Consider the following 22,560-nt stretch of genomic DNA (forward strand, 5'->3'; position numbering starts at 1 on the left):
CTGGGGGACACATGATCGCAAAGCACTCGGCCTGTCCTTGTGGATACGCCAGAGGAGCAAAAGGGAATGGGGCTGGCCACGCAGCCTGAACCCCAGGACACCAGTCCCAGAGCTGGAGAAAAGGCCGACCCCGCGGGCCCAGCTCCGCCCACCTGCACCTGTCTCTCTGTTCACCTGGGGGCAGACGTGGCCCGGGAGGGGGTGGGGGAGGGGGAGGGAAAGAGGGAGCCACGCACCTTTTGGGTGGCAGTTGAGGCAGGTGAAGGGGCTGCCCCACTTCTCAGACAATAAAACCAAGGTCCCGAAAAGGAGACGCCTCCGACCCTGGCAGGTCGCCTGGGGGTCTGGACAGGGTCCCCCTCTAGCAGGCACACTAATACCTGCAGACATCCTACCCACCTGCCCCTTCCCTTATAAAACACTGGGGAGAGCAAGAGATGGGTCAGGTGGCCTTGAACCCCACAGCCAGATCCCTGCCCTGTTGTGTGGACAGCTGGCCTGGGGACGCCGCTAACAAGGGCAGGGGTCCTGAGGCTGCCCCTGGGGGACCATTGGCCACCCTGCCTTCAGTAGCCCAACCTTGGCTTCTCTGTGTCTCCCCCAAACCCCACAGGGCCAAGCCAAGTCCAGGAAACTTAGGTTTGAACTGACTTTATTATTTTGTAAATGTGAATTTTACAAAGCGCTTTACAATTAATGATCACATCCTTTTGTTTGCTTGTCATGGATTTCCACTGTCTGAAACGGCTCTGAGCACGCTTGAAGCCCTCGGTTTCCCTGTTCACTTTTGGATGTTTCAGTTTTAGTTACTGATACAATGTCAGCCATGGCTAAAAAGTAACAGTCTTGACTCTACCGAGTAACAGCACAAAAAGAGAGTGAGGGCTTAGGAAAACAAAACAAAGGCTTCCTCCTTAAAAAAAAAAAAAAAAAGACAAAAAAAGGCTAAGCATCTGTGGCTGAAATCTAACTCAGTGGTACTGCGAAACCTTCCTTTACAGCACAGGAAAATTTATTTTTTAACAGTCATGAGTTACAGTACTTTAACCCCTAAACAGACTCTTTAAAACAACCGTCTCCTTTTTAAAAGTCTCTTTTTTCCAAACATTCCATCCGAAGGATGGATGCTCTACTTGCACCCAGTGCCATCCAAATGTTCAAGTCAAAAATATTTATACATTTTATACTTAGTTCTTTTTTTTGTCTGCTAAAAATAGTATTGCAAGTTTTGGCTTCTTTTGACATAAAAATCACAATCATGTGTACGATGCTAACAGTGGAAGCGACTGATCGGAATACGAGCAAGTCGTCCAATCTGAATGCTTTCGATTCTGCATAATTTTCCTTTCCTTTTCTTTTTCCAAAGAAACAAAACAAACAAACAACACGAAAAACCTTTGCCATTTTAGAAACATCTTATACCAAACCCTAAATGCTCCGGTGGTGACGCGCACGCAGGCGCACACACACACAGACGCACACACACGCACAGATGCACGCGCGCGTGCACACACAGATGCACATACAGACGCGCACACACACACACACAGATGCGCACAGATGCACACACAGACGCGCGTGCGCACACGCACACTCTCACACACGGAGCTGGCTGGCCAACATGACAAATGTATGCAGCAGCAACATTCTGAAACAGTAGTTACAGCTGAGGACAGCTACGAGCTCTTGATTCTGCGTTTAGGACTCCCTGCTGGCAGAGGCAGACAGAGGTTTCTTGGAGTTTTCAGTTGGTTCATGGGCCACAGACCTTTTTCCACTTGCTGCCAAGATGTTTCCATAAAAATTTCCCTTCTGAGGGGAACCCAGGCAGTACACAGCTGGGTGGGATGGGGGAACTGGTCCAGTGCTTACAGTTTCAGCTGTCGAATGAGGACAGGTCAGGGTCAGGCACTAGAGTCCCCTCAGAGGGGGACCAGCCCCGAGGGCCGACCAGCCCTCCCTCCCTACCTTCCACCTTCCTCCTGCCTCTAAACACAAATGCCAAAGAATAACTCTTCCTAGAGGAGAAAGGAGGCCAGGCAGCCAGCTCCTATCTTCTAGGAGCCCCGACCCGCAGTCACCAACGCCGGCACACCCAGGCGGGTCCTGCTGACCTCTTGCCCACAGCTTTGTCCACATTCAGGGGCAAAGTACAACAACCAAATCCAATGCAAAGTTAAGTGACGACAGAGAACTCGGGTGGGCAGACACAGTGCGGAAAATAAGACAGAATTCAAGTACCGAGGCACCCAGCCAGGCGCGGCCCGCCGGGCTCACAGTATCTGTCACACCTCCGGTCCCTCCTGGACCTCTGCATGCAACCCAGCTGCCTCCTGGGCCCATCCCCTTGGGGAAGAAGAGGGCAGGGCAGGAGAGGCGGCTAGATCCCAGGCCCACCACCTGCCAGGCGGCAGCTCCAACACGGTCCAGTCCCTTCTGTCCTCCTCAAAAGGTGTGGAGATAACGTAGCTCTGTAATAGATTCTATATAGGATATGCGTATTGCTAATAGTCAGGCTTAGGGATAAAGGTGCAGACATCTCATAAATACTGAGTGGCTCGTCTCTCTCTACAGGGTCTGGATGAGTCAGGGTCACACTCACAAGACAGGACAACCCCGGATTCTGGAATTAGTCATTTTGTAAACAAAGGAGGGAAGGGTCCGGCTTTCTTAATTGGTTTCCTTGGGAAAAATGATCAAAGGATGCTAAGGCACTCTGGAAGGCCCCTCCGAGCCCGGGCCGCCGCCCCCACCCCACGGTACATTCAGGACGCGGAGGGAGCACACAGCAGGTCCGCTCAGCAGCCACGCACGTCCGCAGACACTCCCGACTCACGCCCACCGTGGGACACATTAGTGCAAAATGCTCGGCCTGGCCCACCCGGGGCGCAGGGAGAGCTCAGAACCCATTCACATTAAATTATTATTATTTAAGTTTTATCTATAGCTCTTGCCTTCCTTACCCAAACAACAAAACAGACGGCGATTACAGAGTGAGGAAGGGGCCACGGGGCATTGTGCGGGCCTGAGCAGTAGTCAGGCGTCCTCTGTGCAGCCACCACCTCCGGCAGCAGCCAGTGGCTCCCTCCCTGTCCTGGCCAAGGGTGGGGGGGCACCCACTTTGGAGTGGAGGGCAGAGAGAGCCCTTCTGTCAGCAGCCAGGCCCCCAGGGATGGTCAAATTAAAGTGCAAATTTGGGTGTGGGGCAGATGAAGGAAACTCCAGAGGGAACTCAAGTGCAGCTCAACCTCACCTACCCGCCCCCGCTCCGCCCCGTGGCTTCCTCCCAGCGCCGAGGAAGGCTTGGTCCAGGTTCCCAGTGGGCTCCATGGGGGCTCCAACCCCACCTGTGCCCAAGACAGGTGAGGAAGAGGCAGAGAGAGGCTCCCTCTAGGCTGGGTGGTTCTTAGTTCAGCAGAAGGTCTGCATGCCTCTGCACCGCTGAGCCACCTCCGGCTCTAGGAATGCAGGCCTTGGTCCCCCTGGACTTGGGCCCTGAGGAACGGGTGGAGGGGCCGAGGTTAGTGTCCACAGTGCCTGCCCATGGTCCCCCACCTCCTTGTGGAAAGCAATGTATTTTTCTGGAGGGCAGGCACGTGCTGGGCCTGGCTGGAGGCAGCCCGGGAGGCTGAGTGCAGTCTCTAGAGGCAGCCCCACGGGAGGTCTCCTAGGGCCTCGCCACAGGGGTGGGCTGCCGGGCAGAAAGGAGCCACCCAGTGGGAATGCGTCTAACCCACACCCTGTAGGTCCCCAGGCCAGGGTGCAGCACATGGTCCTCCCCTAGCGGGGGCGGCCTCTGCTTGATGGGTTGTGGAGGTTGGGGGAGTGGGGTGCGCCGGTCGGCCACCGCTCACTGGCCTGTGTGCACACGGGAGGGGGTGCTGATGGGTGCAGGGCTGCACTTGTTTTGTGCGTGCAGATGGGGAAGCCGAGTTCTGGAGGGACAGATGTGAGCAACAGACATTTCAAGTCTTGGGATGGGGGGTTCTTCTGGCCACACCTGGGAAGGAGGGCTGCCCCTGGACAAGGACACAGGCCCCCAAAACAAAAGGGAGGGACACCTGGGTAGGTGGCCACACCAGCACTTCACACAGGACTTCACACAGTCTGTGAGCCCTACCACTTAAAAAACAGTAATTAAATTTCAAAGGAAGCACTCCAGCCTCAAACCAAACAGCCCCATCTTCCATGGGCCCTTCCTCCACTGTCCCTGCCCCCCCCAACATGATCCCTAACCCTCTGTCCCTTACCAGTGCCCACACCTCCAACTGCCCCAGCCCAGGCCTGTCCTGGCCGTCCCCTGCCTGCAGACTCAGGCACCCTCCATCCATGCACACCCCCCAAGGCAGACGGGGAGCCCAGCACTGGGAGGATCCACTCTCGCCCTGCCCCAGCCCTGGCCGCTGCCTCCTGCCTGAGCGGAGTCCCCCCCCTCCCCAGGTCTGGCCCTGAGCTCAGCTTCACACATACTAGTCGCCCAATCGGGACCCCCTTTTTCCCCCAGTGGGAGATGAGTGGTCCCTGGCCCTGGGCGGGGGGCAGGGGGATGCACCCTGATGGCCACAGATGACCCGCCCCAAGCCATGGTGGGCTGGGGACAGGGACACCCATCCCACCCAAAGTTTTTGTTCTATTGAGTCTGAAAGTTTCCAAACCATATATGAAATAGATCTAAATTACAACAAAACCTAAAAAAAAACAAGACAAGCATAATCCCAAAGTGGCTGAGGCGGCAGAGGGCGGCGTGCGCTACATCAGCTGTGCACGTCCCACAGTGGGCCCGGGCAGGACAGTGGGAGGCCAGGCGGGGTCAGCGGTGCCCTGGGGGTCAGGGGACCGAGGGGCTGCAGAGCCGAGACGGATGGGGCAGAACAAGGACAGGGCGTGGAGGCAGAGTAAAGTACCCTTTTCTCCACCCCCTGAGGGATGGGCCACAGCCATCACTGCCCCCTCACCACACCCCTGCACACGCACACGCGCACACGCACACACACACACTCGTGCACACACCCCACACAGGTGGAAGGCCCGGTGGGCCTGGCCCCGAGTCTCCGAAAGAAGGAAAAACGAGGAGTTAGGCCCTGGGGCCTGAGCCCTGCCCCGTCGCCCCAGAGGGGTTCCACGGATGAGGAAGGAAGGGTCAGTGACACACAGCCCAGCCCCCTCGCCACAGACCACCGCCGGCCCCTGCTTCGTCTTCTGGGCAGAAGGAGCAGGAAAGGCAGGGAGGAAGGGGCAGGACTGGGCACCAGGGGCCTGGCGGCCTCCCACCCTCCCCGAGAAGGGGGAGGGAAGCTACACTTGGAGGCTGACCTTGTGAATATCAAAAGGGAGCCCTGGGAGCTTCCTTGCAGGAGGCTGCCAGTGGCCTAATTGTTTACAGTATAATGAATGCATTTGTTTCCTTCATCAATTTTAAATACAAGCAGAATAAAAATCACATTTTTCTCAGGCAACAGTAGCAGTTCAGTAGGTAAGTGGCTTGATCACATTTGTTTGTATTAGTAACGCATGCAAGCAGCTCTAGTACTCAGTCCCTCGCGCAGCCACCCAGCTCCGCTTACAAAGTCCCTGCATAGGTGCCCTCCGGCCTCCGGGCCGCGGCCGCCGGCGTCTGGGACCTGCTGGGGCTGCCCCCGCCCTGCTCAAAGGGCTGTGGGGGGCTCTGGCCATCGGCGGGCAGCGGCTCGGGGGCAGCCACCTCCTGGATGACCGAGCCAGCCCCGTCCACCTCCTCGCCGGCGTCGAAGGCGGGGTTGGCGGCGGCGCTCAGGTCAACATTCACGGTGTCAGTTCTCAGAGCCACGATGGTGGCGGCGTCACTCCGCCGCTCGGCATAGATGCGCTGCTCGAACACCTGTGCCCCGGCAGGCGGGAACTCGGGGTCAAGGGGCACACCGGCGGCGGAGGAGCCCATGACCGTGCGGTACATCTCCACGCCCTCCGGCAGCATGGACTTGATCTTGGGCAGCCAGCGCTTGCGAACGCGGCGGGCGTTGGTGCACATGTCCGCGGCGATCACGTTCATCTCGCTCTCCTTGAAGCTGGGGGCGAAGTTCTGACAGTACACTGTGAGGACGGGGCGGCGTGAGCTCAGCCACCTGCCTGCCGGGAGGCCCGGCCCTCCCCAAGGCCACAGCACCATGATGCCCTGGATGAGCCTCCCTGGCCACTCCTGGGGCCCATGTGACCACCCGGGGCTCTCCTAGACTCAGCCAGAAGACCAGAGGTCACGTTTCTCACTGCTCGGCCTGGGAGGCCTCCCCACCCCATTCCTCTGGAACAGTCTCTGGCCTGGTCAGGCCCAGCAGCCTTGGCCGTCCGCCAGCTATGAGGCTCAGGCCTGTTTTTAATCTCTCTGGGCTTCCGTAGCCCCACCGGCTAACGGGAACTGGTCAGAGGGTCCCCCTCTCCGGAATAACACACCCCTCCCTGTCCAAGTCCCAGCCTGGAGGAGGGGAGTGACAGAAGCTGTCACTTCAGCAACACTCGCTTCCTTTCTCTGGCAGGAGCCCAGGCCAAGGCTGGGCCATTCCTCCCAACGGCATCAAACCCAGAGGCAGGTCCCAGGGGCCACATCCACCTCGGTCCCTCCCACAATCTTCCCAGAGCCTCGGCTGCCACACCACGCTTTGGGACTGTAATTCCTGGCTGCAAAGGCCCCTTTTTGCTCTAAAACAGAATTTGCCTCACAAGGTTTTTTTTTTTTTTTTTCTTTTTAAGGAAGAAAACAAGATAGTGCTTCTTGGGCCGAGGGCCACAGGAGGCTGTGCTCTTGGCCACCTGGTGCGCGCCGGCAGCAGTCAGCATCTTCCACATCTGGGGTGCCGGCCGGGGGTGGCGGTCTGCCCTGGAGATGGACCGGGCTCCGCCCCCACACGCCCAAGAGCGGGAGGCAGAAGCCGGCCGAACAGATGGCAAAGGCTCAAAATAACCGCAAAATGTAAATAAGGGGTTTTGTTCAAAAAGGAAAATTAGATCTATTTCACATATTAAAATAGTTTCGCAGCTGAATTCATCACACTTGGAAACCTACCAAGAACGTTAACACCTCGAGACCTGGCTTCTGAGAGCTGCTCTTTTCTCCTCGTCTTCCCCTCAATCAGACCATGCTCGGCCCCCGGGGACAGAAGCTGCAGGTGGCCGGGAGCACCCCCGGGGCCCACCCAGTCCTCCTCAGGCTGAGATCCGAACCCAACCCCGGCCCTACCCACCCGAGAGACCCCAGGCTCTTACATTTCACAGCATTCAGAACTCGGCTGTCCAGCGGCTTCCGGCTGGGGTCGCTGGTGGACGAGCGGATGCCAGTCCCACAGCTGTTGGCCAGTGTGTTCCTGGTGGAGGGACCAGAAAGGCAGGCAGGGTGAGGACGACGGGGAGGGGACCTGGAGGCGACCCGCCTGCACGAATGCCCTGCTGGGAGGCCACTTGGCCTCACCCTTGGCTGGTTTGTGTGTGTCACCGTGGCAGGAGCCGGCCCAGCCACCCTCTAAGGGACAGGACAAAGGAAAAGCGTCTGGGCTGAGAAGATGACCGGGTGATGAGGCTGCAAGGTGACCCAAGCCTTGTCCTCAGGGACTCCAGGGACGTCTGAGGAAGCTGCTGTGTCCTCGGGAAGGGTTCTGTCGGCCCATCCACACAACACAGTTAAGTGTGGCTCTTCGCTTTTTCTGTTGTGGGGGTTGCCTCCACAAGCCCCTTTGAGAAAGGCCACGAAAGACAGCCCCTCCCTCCCTGGGAGCCTCTCCACCCTCCTGGGGCTGACCGGCCACGGCTGAAGTCAGGAATGCGAGAGGGCTCTCAATGCCACAACCCTGGACAATCAGATAGCTCACAGCTAAAGGAGCCAGAACCCTCCGCAGCTCCATTGTGCCCTCCAGCACCCCTGCCCCGACCTACCTGTCAAAGAAGGTGGCCAGGAGCCTCCGCAGCAAGACCTTGTGCTTCACCCCTGCGCACAGGTGGCAGTTCATCAGCTGGCCGCGTGTGATGTAGACCCCAGAGCCTGCAGCCGCCAAACAGAAAAAGGGCTCGTGGCCTTCCCGGGCCACTAGGGTCCGAAGAGGCGCACAGACGGGTGAGGGGGAGGGTGGGGAGGAGCTGGAAGCCTCTAGGACTTTTTTTGGGGAGGAGCAATTTGAGGTCCCACCTGCTGGTCACCAGGAGAGGCCACGGCTAAAGTCAGCCCCAGCAGGTCCCAAATCACACATGGAACTAAGCAGGGGGGTGGGGAAAGCCACGGCGCCCCCCCCCCCCAACGAGCCCCGAACTCTAAGCTCTCCCCGCTAAGCTGTGGCCCCCGGCCTCAGCTCCCTCCCCGGGAACACACTTTATTGTTGTTAACAGACGGTGTCTTGCTCTGTTGCCCAGGCTGGAGAGCAGTGGTGCAATCATGGCTCACTGTAGCCTCAACCTCCCGGGCTCCAGTGATCCTCCCACCTCAGCCTCCTGAGTAGCCAGGACCACAGGCGCCACCACCATGCCCAGTTAATTTTGATGAAGTCTCCCTATGTTGCCCAGACTGGTCTTGAACACCTGGCCTCAAGCAATCTTCCCACTTCGGCCTCCCAAAGTGCTGGAACTATAGGAGTGGGGCACTGCACCTGGCCTAGGGAACACACTCTGAAGGGCTGGCTCTGACCCTGGGTTTGGGAAACACTCGTGTCTTTGCCTTTCTGCTCCATCCCAGATACCAGAGAGCCTCAGGCAATGATGAGGGAGACGGAATCCCCTGGCTGGAGGGTATGGCTGGAGCTTTGCAGGGCCCAGCGCTGACCTCCTCTGGGTATGTGTGAAGAGGAAAACCAGCTAGGGCAGAGGCGTGGCCAGGGAGGTCCATGCTGTGCTGTTTACCCTTGGAAACTTGACCACACCCCAGGTGTCCCACCAGGGTCTGGGTGAGCGAGGGCATGGATCAGCAGCGGGACTGACCCCTCCGGGAACAACGGGGAGGGACTGCTTTCTGGGGACAGCCAGTCTCAATGACCACGAGATGCTACGTCCTGAAGGGCACTGATGTCCAGGTACGCCTGCTTCCAGGAGCCTGTGAGCGCCCATGGCCTCTTCCTGCCATGGCCCGTCTCCTGCCCCACCGCTCCCACAGGCCCTTCCTGCCAGGGTCTGGGCTAGAGGAACTCTCCTGAGGAGCTCATAAACTTGAAGCACATCTCCAATCACATCAGCCCCACACCCCAAACACAGGCCACAGCTGCTGGAGGCTGGGGTGACTGAGAGCGTCTTCCCGGGACCACACCTATGTGAAGCACCAGGGCCCACGTGGGCACCTGCGCCCCACAGCCCAACCCCAGGGGCCCACCCAGCCCTGGCAGCCCAGCACTGCGCTCGCCATCCAGAAGCAGTGCCGAGGCAGGGTGGGGGCTCAGGGCACAGCAAGGTGGGCCCCTACCCCTCCTGGCCAGGGCAGCCCAACACCGCCAGGTGCAGCCCAGGAGGCCACTCTCCCATGAGGACCGAAGTCCCTGGCAGCTGGAAGGCAAGGCCAGCCCAGGCCACTGGCAACCTTCAGGCGGCAGCTCACACTTGAGGCGCTTGTCCTGCTGGGAGGGAGGACCCCGAGACGCTGCCCAAGGTGTGGCCTTTGGGGGTGGACAGGAACAGGACAGAGCTGGGGCAGAACTGCTCAGGCTGTGGCCAAGGAAAGTGCCTGAGGGCCTGAGCTTGGGGCTTCCTGGAAAACTGGGAAGAAATCCCCAGAAAATGGCCCAATAGTCACCAAAGAAGATGCCCATGGCGTGGGTCAGACTGGCTTCCGCCTGCCCCATCTTCTCCTTGAACAGTTGTAAAAATCTACAAGGAGCTATGACGCCAAAGGAATCCAACACAAAAGGTAAATATTCCTGAGTGAGGCCCGGCCCCCACAGGCTTCTGGACTCCGATGTGTTTGTTCTGCCAGAAGGATCCCGCCTTGACTGCAGCTGCCACTCGGAACCTGGCCGTTACCCTCAAAGGCTGCAACTGGACCCTTGTGGGGCAGGGGGACTGGCAACCATACGTGACATGGTTTTATCTGTGACCTAAATTAAAACACATTGTGATTGCAGCCCCTGCCAATCAGGAGTGCGACCAGCCCAGGGGATTCAATTAAAATGCTAAATTAATTCAATTGAATAACTTCTCTTAATGACACATTCTTCTAAAAGGAAATTAGAGGAAATTTAAGATTTTTTTTTTTGACTGATTGGTGATGAGTACATTGCTCTGAGCTCTGCAAAAAAAATAATAATAATAAATAAATGAGGACATCTGCATACAATAGATGGATGGGAGGCAGCCTCACCTGCCACCAGCTCCAGCTTCTCCCCAGGGTCCCCCTCCGAGTAGAGCTTGGGATGGCAGCGGTATCCGATCTGGCTGATGAGGCTGGCAGGCAGGGCCACGAGGTCGCGGCGGATGAGGACGCAGGAGCGGCTCTCCAGCGGCACTGGCTCAGGCTTCTCTTGCACTGTGGGCCCAGAACCAACCTGGTCAGATGAGCATCTGGGGGGCCGGGCTGCTCTGTGCCTGCTCGCCTGCCCTCCATGCTCCCTGGGGCCTGGGTTAGACCCACTCTGCCCACCTGGGCCCAGGTGAGGCCACTCTGTGCCGCTCTCAGACTGGCTGGGTCAGACTGGCTTCAGCCTGCCCCATCCCTACTTGGTGCTCTCTTGCCCACCTGGTCCTGCCGTCACAGGGAAGCTCCTGTGAACGAGTGAGCAGACGGTGTGAGGCAAGGGATGCCCGCCCAGGGAATGAGCTGCTGAGGGCTGGCTCCTGAGAGGGTGCTATGCAGAGCCTGCCTGCCGGGCAGGAGTGACAGCTCAGTGCTCGGGGCCCCAAGGGAGAGTACAGCGCAAGACAGGATGGAGGATGGAAGACGGCTTGGCGGGGCCAGCAGGGCAGCCACTTCTGGGGCCACAAAAACTGCTGGGTGGAGGAGAGGCGGGTAGCTGGACAGGGGTGACAGGTACTGTGGCCCCCAACTCTTCTCCCAGCAGCTCCCAGCAAGGGGCAGTGGGGCACGGCCACCCGACTCAGGGGCAAGGACACGGGGGACTCAGTGCATCCAAGAACACAGCCCTGGGACCGTGCTGGCCTGACGAGGAGCAGCTCCATAAACAATTGCCAACAGCCAGGCCGGCCGACGCGCCACCGCTACCGCCACCAGGGGCAGCCCTCCTGCTGTCTGGGACTGTTCCCAACAAACCACTGCTGGGGCAGACGACGGCCAGGGGCCCTGCATCCTCAGGACCTGCAGCTGCGCAGCGCGACCCCGATGGCACCACGCATCAGAGACAGGCCCCTCGGAGGATCCTGGGCCACACAGCCCATGGTGCCACCCCTGGGTCCCCAGGCAGGACTCTCTGCTGTCAGGGTCACAGAGCCCCTCTAGAGTGTTCATGGAGGGCCAGGGCTGAGACCCCCTCATCTGATGACCACCTGCTGGACACCCAGCATGCACCTGGCGCGTGGGGCCGAGGAAACACAGCCCTGGCCCCAAATCCTGCCCAGCAATGCCTGAGGCTCCCACTTCCCTGTTGCCCCCCACCCCCGCCACCCCGAGTCCCAGGAAACCTCCTAGGGCCCACCCTCACACAGGGGTCCTCACAAGCCCAGCAGTGCTCCAGGGTGAAGATCAGCTCCCCTGAGCGGGCCCCCAGTGCTCACATGCCACTGTGGACACCAGTCCAGCACTCCTCACACCCCAGCCTGGTAGGCTGCCCGCACAGCCACCCTGCTCAGGTGAGGGCGGAGCGCCGCCTCCCTCATTCCTGTGTCCCAGCACAGAAGGCAAGGCCCTGAGAGGGCCACCTGCCCAGTCAGCTGCCTTCAAGAGGGAATCCCACTGCCCTGGGCTCCTGCACACCCCACCGAGCTTCAAGGCCTGCAGGGAAGGCCCCACGGCCCAGCCTCCACCTGCCCGATTGCGCGAGGGCAGCCTGCAGGTGGGAAAGGCCCTCGGGCCACCCAAGGCTGGACTTTGCTTGCCGAGGGCACAGCACGGTCCTCTCGGCAGCCTCAGTGTGATGGGAAGTCCCCCTGTGGGGGGCGGGGGGCAGCTTGCAGGACCTGCTGGTGTCAGGTGTGCAGAGGGAGGGGTGGGGTGGAACCTGCACGTCCAGCAGGCTCGGGGCAGGCAGCTCCATGCAGAGCCCACCTGCGGCTGCACCAGGATGCTCAGAGGCAGGTGCATCTGGCCATGCTGTCCCTGTTCCCCATCCCTCCATGACCCCCACCTTGGAGAGTCATAGAAAAACTCTGCAGGGGTGGCTGAGCCTCGGGGCGTGGGGGGCTGCCAAGGGGGCTGCTGGGGAGCAGCCTGAGGAGGGCAGGAGGCAGGGAGGGTCCCGGAGTCACCTGGAGTCACCTTTACACCCAGCGCCTGTCAGGGAGGGGCAGGCCACCCAGCCCTGGGGGGCTGAAACCTTGGTTACTGAGTACCCCACATCCTGAATCCACAGCGAGTGCCCCACTGAAGGCAGCACGGGTTCCACTCCTGAGAACCATGCGGGGTCTGAAATCACCCACCCTGGAGTCACCCTGACTCTCCCTCCCCAGGGACCCACTGGCCCAGGATGAGCGTGGTGCACACTGCACCTGTCAGTCCCAGGAGGAGGGGGAGCTTCCCAAGCCCCAGGGACACCCAAGAGGAGGCTGCAGCAGAACAGAGGCCAGAAAGGGGACCTCGAAGGTGGGTGCACAGCCCCTGCCCGGCCACTACAGGGGTCAGGCAGCATTTCCCGGGGCAGGGCAGAGCACCGCAGGATAAGCCCAGAATTACCCGAGGGCTCAGGGAACACAGCAAAACAACACGGGTGGTATTTTAAAACATAATTACGCACCCCCAACCCCCGGTGCAGCCTGCTGTGATTACACACGCAGAGGAGCAGCGCGGTGTGTGGCATTTACATAAAGAGTTCACCAACAGAAATAATTCCCCATCCACAACCACCTCGTCTCGAGATGTTTTTCTAAACAGCAGAAGTTGTTTGTGCTTGGAACACCCGCCCCCTCCCCAGCCCCTGCCCAGCTCCCCAAGAGCCAGAGACTGTTAGCACCAGAACGGCCAAAAAAACTTCTTCTATTTCTGCCTTGCCGTGCACTGGATGCTGCTGCTGGCTAAAAATACCCCGCACCGAGGGGAAGCTCATCTGCAAAGGTGCCTCGAATGTCTTCACACAGCCTCCACCTCCCCGGCCCCCAACTCACCCTCTGCAGGAGCTGAGCTTCAAGGTCCAAGTTACAACCGGGCTTTAACGGAGAACCCACAGACAGACTTGTTCACGGCACAGACAGGACGGCTCATCCCTCATGGCCCCCAGAAGGGCCATTCAGAGGCCCCGTGAGTCGGGGCCAGAGCTGGGTTCCCAGGGTGGCAGGAGGCCTCTTGATGGGCTTGTGAGCAAGGCAGAGGCCCCTGCCGGTCACACTGAGGTCCCTCCTGAGCCTGGGTCTCGGGTACTGGGGGACCCATGGCCTCCTGTCACCCCAGGACTGGCCACCACAGCAGAACTGCCACCTTCACCCTCGACAGCCCTGTGAAGAAACTGAGGTGCCAGGACGGTGCCCTCCAAACCTCTCGGTATGGTGACATCTGGGAACAGCTCATAAAGAGCAATGAGCTGACGGCATGGAGGTGAACAACCGCTCCCCCCACTGGGAAGGTGCGCCAGGGTCACAACGAGAGGGCCCGGAGCAGCAGCCTCCTGGGCAGCAGGGCCCAGCTACTGAGGGTAGGCAGGTGGGCAGCCTCCCTGGACCACACAGGGCGAAGCAAACACAAGGACAAACGCAGCCCGGGGCGCGGGGTTGGGGCCTTCAGGGATCCAGAAGGAGCCCCCACCGTACCTTCCAGGCCCTGCTGCTCCCAGCCGGGAGACACCAGGGGAGACTGCGAGAGGGCGGCTGAGCCTGGAGGACACCACTCAGGAAGCGGCCAGACACAGAAGGACACATCCTGGGGCTCCACTCACAGGCGGCCCCCAGAGTCGTCAGGTCCAGAGGCGGGAAACAGAGGGTGGGTGCCGGGGCTGGGTGGGGGAACGGGGAGGGACCGTTTCATGGGGACGAGAGGTTCATCTGGGGAAGATGGGAAGTTCTGGAGCCGACAGCAGTGATGCTCACACAACAGTGGGAACGCGCTTAGCACCACTGAACCGCGCACGTAAAAATCGCTGTAATGGTCCATCTTATGTCCACTTTACCACAATAACAACGCTCAGAAAGAACGAACGTCAGGAGGGGGCCGTGCAGGTCTGGAGGGAAACCGGGTCTCATTGGCCTCACCCTGACTTTTCTCAACTCCCTGGGTTACTGACTGGGTTCTGAGGTGCTCCACATCCTCCCCAGGCAAAACACCCCGAGATACCTGCCCACGGGCCAACACCACGGCAGGACGTCCCAGATGGCGAGTGCTATTCTTGTCCCCAAGGCAGAGTGTGTCATCAGGGACTCGCCCAGGTGACACCATCAGAGACCGCACAGGCAGCCCCACCAGGGGAGTCTGTGCGGATGTGGGCAGCAGTGGCGAGTGGCAGGGCCGCCTGGTGGAGCCCAGCAGAGCGTCGGTGGGGGTAGCAGGGAGACGGGGAGGCCTACTCCCTACAAGTGTATACCATTTGTTACAATGCAGAACAAGAAAATGAGCCCCTAGTCCTTGATGATATAGAAATGTACAACTTAAATGCAAATGGACAGAAACAGTGTTGAATCACACTGATTTTAAGACTTCCTGTAAAGCTACAGTCATGAAGCCTGCGTGGTTCAGGGAAGTGGACAGACAGGTCAACGGCAAAGAATAGGAGACCCACAAACAGACCCACACGGCCACGCTTGACTGGCTTTTGACAAAGGTGCACCAGCCGTTCAACGGAGGAGGCGGCACCCTTCACAAATGGGGCTTGAGCAACTGGCCGTCCGCACACACACGGCACCAAAACCACCCTCCGTCTCAGCCTCGCACCCTACACAAAAACTGCAGATCTTTATGATCTTAGGTTAAGCTAAAGCCTTAGACAAGACCCCCAAAGCACAATCCACAACGGAAATGATTGACGAGCTAAAATTCATCAAAATGAAAAACTTCTGATCTCTGAATGAAGATAAAAAAACAAGCTAGCCACAGACTGGAGGAAGATACTTGCAAATCACAATTCTGACAAAGGACTTGTATCTAAAAAATATAAAGAAATCTCAATACTCAACAGTTAAAAACAAACAATCCAGTTTCAAGAATGGGCAAAAGATTTGAACAGACTCTTCCCCAGGGGACTTACAGATGGAAACTAGCACATGAAAAGACGCTCAGCATCCTTAGCCATGGCAGAAATGCAAATCAAGCCATGTTGTGGTCCCACCTCCCAGTGCGAGAAACGTAAAAACACCGACGCCAAGTGCCCGCGAGGACACGGGGCAGCTGGGACGTCCTGACAACGTAGTCCCACCTCCCAGTGTGGCGAAATGTAAAAACACCGACACCACCAAGTGCTGGTGAGGACGCAGGGTAGCTGGGACGTCCTGACCTCACTGGGGAGAGTGCAAAGTGGCACGGCCACTCTGGAAAACTGCTTCATGGCTTCTTATCAAGTTCAACATACACTCATGACCCAGCAATTATACTTCTAGGTATTTGCCCAAGAAAAATGGGAGTTTATCTCCAAAGACAGCCTGCACAGGAACGCTTATCCCGTCTCTACTCTTGACTGCCCCAGGCTAGACGCAGCCTGGATGTCCTGCAATGGGCACGCAGACAAAGACACTGTGAACCATCCACATGACGCGTTACCGCTTGGCTGTGAAAACGAACAAATGATTGGCACACAACCTGGATGGATCTCAAATTGTGCTGTTACACAGAAGACGTCAAATGGTTACATACTGGTGATCCCATTTGTATGACATTTTCCAGGAGACACAACTTGGGGGATAGAGAACAGGTTGGTGGCCACCAGGGGCTGGGGTGTGGACAAGCCTCAAGGGCAGCATGGAGGGGTTTGGCGAGGCAGCCATTGTGAGTGAGGAAAGGTCGGGCTACACACCTGTCCCCACGGGGGCAGCCTGCACGACTCTAGGCGGCCTCTGCTCACGGATCTGGAGGCTGACCCGGCACATGCCCTGCACTATCTCTGCAGCTGCCGGCTCGGCACAGACCAACTCTGGCAACCTGTGAGGGACACTTGTGAACTTGGTGGCATCAGGCACAGAGCAGGTGCACAGGGACCCAGGTGGAAATGGTGAGGGGCAATGTGGGGGCACCACAGACAGGTGACCAGGCCCGGGTGATAAGGTAACGGGTGCCCCACACGCAGTGGGCCTCGGGGAGATGACCACTCTCTCCACATGGGGCTGTGTCCCACCCCCGAAAGCATACAGGTATGGACTCAACACCCTCCTGCCCGACGCCCAGCCAGGCTGGGACCACAACTTGCTTCCCAGCTCCCCGCCCAGGTGCCTCCTGATGGCCAGAGCCCAGGGCCGGCTGTGGGGCCATCTGGCACAGACGTGGCATTTAGTGTGGTCACTGCAGCTCGGGGAGACCTGCCCTCCCTGCTGTTGCCCCTTCCACCCAGCTTTGGGGGTGGGTCCATGGTCCCAGCTGGCTGCCTCCTGGCCAGTGAGCCTGTTCTGGGCCCAGCGCTTCTGGCAGTGAGGGGGGCTCACCCTGCTGGTCAGTGTCCCCAGGGCCTGGCACACAGCATGCACCTAACACACAGGCCCCATCAACTACCAGTGCTGGCTGGGGCAGTGCTTCTGTCATCCTCCAGAAGACCGGAAATGACTTCCACGCTCTACTTGGTGGAAGCACAGAGGCCACAATTATAAGGCACACCATTCTCTCATGTGCCACAGGGCAAAGGTGCCACCAATTTAACCACGCCACACCATAACTGAGAAGGCAAAACCATCACCAATTACCACGCCATGCCACACCACACCGTGCCTGTAAGACACAGCCCGTTTCATGGATGCTGAGACATGGAGAAATGCAAAAAAGCCCAGCGGGGAATGCCAGGAGGAAGAAAAATGAAGGCGGAGAGGGACATTCACGTCAGGAAGGAGGGAGAGAAGGAGGGAAGAAGGAGGGAGGAAGGAGGGAGGAAGGAGGGACGAAGGAGGGAGGGAGGGAGGGAGGGAGGAAGAAGGGACGAAGGAGGGAGGGAAGGAGGAAGGAGGGAGGGAAGGAGGAAGGAGGGAGGGAAGGAGGGAGGAAGGAGGTAGGGAAGGAGGGAGGAAGGAGGGAGGAAGGAGGGAGGGAAGGAGGGAGGAAGGAGGGAGGAAGGAGGGAGAAAGGAGGGAGGAAGGAGGGAGGAAGGAGGGAGGAAGGAGGGAGGGAGGGAGGAAGGAGGGAAGAAGGAGGGAGGGAGGAAGGAGGGAGGGAAAGAAGGAGGAAGGAGGGAAGGCAGAGGGAGGGAGGGAAGGAAGAGGGAGGGAGGGAGGGAAGAGGGGGGAGGAGGGAGGGAAGAGGGGGGAGGAGGGAGGGAAGAGGGGGGAGGAGGGAGGGAAGAGGGGGGAGGAGGGAGGGAAGAGGAAGGGAGGGAGGAGGGAGGGAAGAGGGAGGGAGGAGGGAGGGAGGGAGGGAGGAGGGAGGGAGGGAGGGAAGAGAGGGAGGGAAGACGGAGGGAGGGAAGAGGGAGGGAGGGAAGACGGAGGGAGGGAGGGAGGAGGGAGGGAAGACGGAGGGAGGGAAGACGGAGGGAGGGAAGACGGAGGGAGGGAGGAGGGAGGGAGGGAGGAGGGAGAAGGGAGGGAGGAGGGAGGAGGGAGGGAGGGAGGAGGGAGGAGGGAGGGAGGAGGGAGGAGGGAGGGAGGGAGGAGGGAGGAGGGAGGGAGGAGGGAGGGAGGGAGGAGGGAGGGAGGAGGAGGGAGGGAAGAGGGAGGGAGGCAGGGAGGGAGGGAAGACGGAGGGAGGGAAGACAGAGGGAGGGAGGAGGGAAGACGGAGGGAGGGAAGACGGAGGGAGGGAGGAGGGAAGAAAGAGGGAGGGAGGAGGGAGGGAGGAGGGAGGGAGGAGGGAGGAAGGAGGGAAGGAAGGAGGAAGGAGGGAAGGAAGAGGGAGGGAAGAGGGAGGGAGGGAGGGAAGAGGGGGGAGGAGGGAGGGAGGGAGGAGGGAGGGAAGAGGGAGGGAGGGAGGAGGGAGGGAGGAGGGAGGGAGGAGGGAGGGAGGAGGGAGGGAGGAGGGAGGAGGGAGGAAGGAGGGAGGAGGGAGGAAGGAGGGAGGGAAGGAAGGAGGAAGGAGGGAAGGAAGAGGGAGGGAAGGAAGGAGGAAGGAGGGAAGGAAGAGGGAGGGAAGGAAGAGGGAAGGAAGGAAGAGGGAGGGAAGGAAGGAGGGAAGGAAGAGGGAGGGAAGGAAGAGGGAGGGAAGGAAGAGGGAGGGAAGGAAGGGGGGGAGGAGGGAGGGAGGGAGGAGGGAGGGAGGGAGGAGGGAGGGAAGACGGAGGGAGGGAGGGAAGGAGGGAAGAGGGAGGGAGGAGGGAGGGGGGAAGGAGGGAAGAGGGAGGGAGGAGGGAGGGAGGGAGGAGGGAGGGAGGAGGGAGGGAGGGAGGAGGGAGGGAAGATGGAGGGAGGGAGGAGGGATGGAGGGAGGAGGGAGAGAGGGAGGAGGGAGAGGGAGGAGAGAGAGAGGGAGAAGGGAGGGAAGACGGAGGGAGGGAAGACGGAGGGAGGGAGGAGGGAAGACGGAGGGAGGGAGGAGGGAAGATGGAGGGAGGGAGGAGGGAGGAAGGAGGGAGGAGGGAGGGAGGAGGGAGGAGGGAGGAGGGAGGAAGGACCTGTAGGCATATCCTGGCCTCTCTGGGTCTCCTGGGAGCCCGGATGGAAAGGGGCTCGCTGGTCTCTCGAATCCCCGTGCCCACACTCATGGGTGCAGCTGCGGGGGAAAATGTGGGGGCCAGTAAGTAGAATCCTCACTGGCACCCCCAGGGGCTTGCCCCCGACGTGAGGGGCTGGCATGACCCTGCATCCCGCCAGGGCACCTGGGCCTGCTCAGCTCTCGGAGTACGTGGGATCCCCGAGTGAGTGGGACCCTCTGGGCTTCTTGACCAGCTCAACGGTCCCATCAAACCTGGCCCCTGCCCTGCCCTACCCACACTCCTGGCCAGTGCCCTCCTTAGAGCTGAGGCTCCCTCCAGGCCTGGCAGGTGCTATCATTTTATCTCCTGCAAATCCCAGCACCCACTCCTGCCAGCACCAAGCCCGGTCCTGGAGACTCGAGAAGTCCCCAAGTGGTCCAAGCCTCCGACAGGGATCCCAGCGATGATTTTTATTGCTGATCTGATGGCATCCCTTTCCTGCTCTACATCCATCCACGCGTTTCTCAGACTTGCCCAAGGACGTCCTCGAGACAGCAGGCGGCCTGCCCTGCCTTTGCAAGAGCTTGTCCAGCCATGGGCATGGGTTGAATCAATCCCACCTACCATAGCACATGGCACAGGTCACTGCGAAGACACTAGCAGGGTCTGTGTGTGCTGAGAAGGACGACCAGGACACTAAGGACAAACGAAGGGCAATGCACGGGATGGCACCCACACAAGTGTGTACCCACCGCCATACACACGTGCATACCCCCAAACACACAAATGCACAGCTCCCCCCACACACACGTGCACATGCGTCAGACATGGAGGAAGCTCCCAGGATGTGTGCCAGCTGTGAGTTCCTCTGGGAGACACAGTGTGTGTGTGGGGACAGAGTGTGAGTGTGAGGGACAGAGTGTGAGTGTGAGGGACAGAGTGTGTGTGTGAGGACAGTGTCTGTGTGAGGACAGACTGTGTGAGGACACAGTGTGTGTGTGTGAGGACAGTGTGTACGTGTGGGGACAGAGCATGTGTGAGGACAGAGTGTGTGTGTGTGTGTGAGGACAGAATGTGCATGTGAGACAGAGTGTGTGAGGACAAAGTGTGCGTGTGAAGACAGCGTGTGTGTGTGAGGACAGAGTGTACGTGTGGGGACAGAGCGTGTGTGTGTGTGAGGACAGAGTGTGTGTGTGTGAGGACAGAGTGTGTGTGTGTGAGGACAGAGTGTGTGTGTGAGGACAAAGTGTGCATGTGAGGACAGAGTGTGTGTGAGGACAAAGTGTGCGTGTGAGGACAGTGTGCGTGTGAGGACAGTGTGCGTGTGAGGACAGAGTGTGTGTGTGAGGACAGAGTGTGCATTTGTGAGGACAGTGTGTGAGGACAGTGTGTGTGTGTGAGGACAGTGTGTGAGGACAGTGTGTGTGTGAGGACAGTGTGTGTGTGGACAGAGTGTGTGTGTGTGGAGAGAGTGTGTGTGAGGACAGTGTGTGTGTGAGGACAGTGTGTGTGTGTGTGGACAGAGTGTGTGTGTGTGGAGTGTGTGTGAGGACAGTGTGTGAGGACAGAGTGTGTGTGTGAGGACAGAGCAAGTGTGTGAGGGCAGAGTGTGTGTGTGAGGACAGTGTGTGAGGTCAGAGTGTGAGCACAGAGTGTGTGTGAGGACAGAGTGTGTGTGAGGACAGACCATGTGTGGGGACAGAGTATGTGTGTGGGAACAGTGTGCGTGTGAGGACAGAGGGTGTGTGTGAGGACAGTGTGTGTATGAGGACAGAGTGTGTGCGTGTGGGGACAGTGTGTGTGTGTGTGTGTGTGTGTGGGGACAGAGTGTGTGTGGGGGGACAGTGTGTGTGTGAGGACAGTGTATGTGAGGACAGTGTGTGAGGACAGTGTGTGAGGACAGTGTGTGTGAGGACAGAGTGCGTGTGAGGACAGTGTGTGTGTGGACAGAGTATGTGTGTGTGAGGACAGTGTGTGTGAGGACACTGTGTGCATGTGAGGACAGAGTGTGTGCGTGTGAGGATGGAGTGTGTTGTGAGGACAGAGTGTGTGCATGTGAGGACGGAGTGTGTTGTGAGGACAGAGTGTGTGCCTGTGAGGACAGAGTGTGCGTGTGAGGACAGAGTGTGTGTGTGTGAGGACGGAGTGTGTGTGTGAGGACAGAGTGTGTGTGTGTGAGGACGGAGTGTGTGTGTGAGGACAGAGTGTGTGTGAGGACGGAGTGTGTGTGTGAGGACAGAGGGTGTGTGTGTGAGGACAGAGGGCGTGTGTGTGAGGACAGAGGGCGTGTGTGTGAGGACGGAGTGTGTGTGTGAGGACAGGGTGTGTGTGTGAGGACAGAGGGCGTGTGTGTGAGGACGGAGTGTGTGTGTGAGGACAGGGTGTGTGTGTGAGGACAGAGGGCGTGTGTGTGAGGACAGAGGGTGTGTGTGTGAGGACGGAGTGTGTCTGTGTGAGGACAGAGGGCGTGTGTGTGAGGACAGAGGGTGTGTGTGTGAGGACAGAGGGTGTGTGTGTGAGGACGGAGTGTGTGTGTGAGGATGAAGTGTGTGTGAGGACAGAGGGTGTGTGTGTGAGGACAGTGTGTGTGAGGACACTGTGTGCATGTGAGGACAGTGTGTGTGTGTGTGACGGAGTGTGTGTGTGAGGACGGAGTGTGTGTGTGAGGACAGAGGGTGTGTGTGTGAGGACGGAGTGTGTGTGAGGACAGAGGGCGTGTGTGTGAGGACGGAGTGTGTGTGTGAGGACGGAGTGTGTGTGAGGACAGAGGGCATGTGTGTGAGGACGGAGTGTGTGTGAGGACAGAGGGCGTGTGTGTGAGGATGGAGTGTGTGTGTGAGGACGGAGTGTGTGTGAGGACAGAGGGCGTGTGTGTGAGGACGGAGTGTGTGTGAGGACAGAGGGTGTGTGTGTGAGGACGGAGTGTGTGTGTGAGGATGGAGTGTGTGTGAGGACAGAGGGTGTGTGTGTGAGGACAGAGAGTGTCTATGAGGACAGTGTGTGTGTGTGAGGACAAAGTGTGTGAGGACAGTGTGTGTGTGTGTGAGGACAGAGTGTGTGTGTCTGAGGATAGTGTGTGTGTGTGTGTGTGAGGACAGTGTGTGTGTGTGAGGATAGTGTGTGTGTGTGAGAGGACAGAGTGTGTGTGTGGACAGTGTGTGTGTGAGGACAGAGTGTGTGTGTGAGAGGACAGAGTGTGTGTGTGGACAGTGTGTGTGTGTGTGAGGACAGTGTGTGAGGAGTGTGTGTGTGAGAGGAGTGTGTGTGTGTGAGGAGTGTGTGTGTGTGTGTGAGAGAGAGGACAGAGTGTGTGTATGTGAGAACAGAGTGTGTGTGTGCGTGTGGACAGTGTGTTTGTGTGTGAGGACAGTGTGTGTGTGTGTGTGTGTGAGGACAGTGTGTGAGGACAGTGTGTGTGTGTGTGTGTGTGTGGAGAGTGTGTGTGAGGACAGTGTGTGTGTGTGTGAGGACAGAGTGTGTGTTGTGTGTGTGTGTATGTGAGGACAAAGTGTGAGGACAGAGTGTGCGTGTGTGTTGTGTGGTGTGTGTGTGTGAGGACAGTGTGTGTGTGTGTTATGTGTCGTGTCTGTGTTGTGTGTGTGGACAGTGTGTGTGTTGTGTGTTTGTGTGTGAGGACAGTGTGTGTGTGAGGACAGAGTGTGTGTGTGTGAGGACAGTGTGTTGTGTGTGTGTGTATGTGAGGACAAAGTGTGAGGACAGAGTGTGCGTGTGTGTGTTGTGTGTGTGTGAGGACAGTGTGTGTGTGTTATGTGTT

General features: G+C 58.7%; 1 protein-coding gene across 2 annotated transcripts in view; it reads right to left on the reverse strand.

The window, feature by feature from the left end:
• Positions 1-635: 635 nt before the first annotated feature.
• NACC2 (NACC family member 2) overlaps positions 636-22,560 on the reverse strand; it is a 94,387-nt gene continuing 72,462 nt past the window's right edge. For both annotated transcript variants that reach the window (XM_054520908.2, XM_054520909.2), the window contains exons 3-6: positions 10,298-10,462; positions 7,900-8,005; positions 7,237-7,334; positions 636-6,069 (exon numbers count right to left, since the gene is read on the reverse strand). In XM_054520908.2, coding sequence (XP_054376883.1) covers positions 5,561-6,069; positions 7,237-7,334; positions 7,900-8,005; positions 10,298-10,462 — 878 coding nt within the window. In that variant the 3' untranslated portion in view covers positions 636-5,560. The remainder of the gene's footprint in view (positions 6,070-7,236; positions 7,335-7,899; positions 8,006-10,297; positions 10,463-22,560) is intronic.

Source organism: Pongo abelii, chromosome 13, assembly GCF_028885655.2.
Source record: "Pongo abelii isolate AG06213 chromosome 13, NHGRI_mPonAbe1-v2.0_pri, whole genome shotgun sequence".
NCBI classification, from domain to species: domain Eukaryota; kingdom Metazoa; phylum Chordata; class Mammalia; order Primates; family Hominidae; genus Pongo; species Pongo abelii.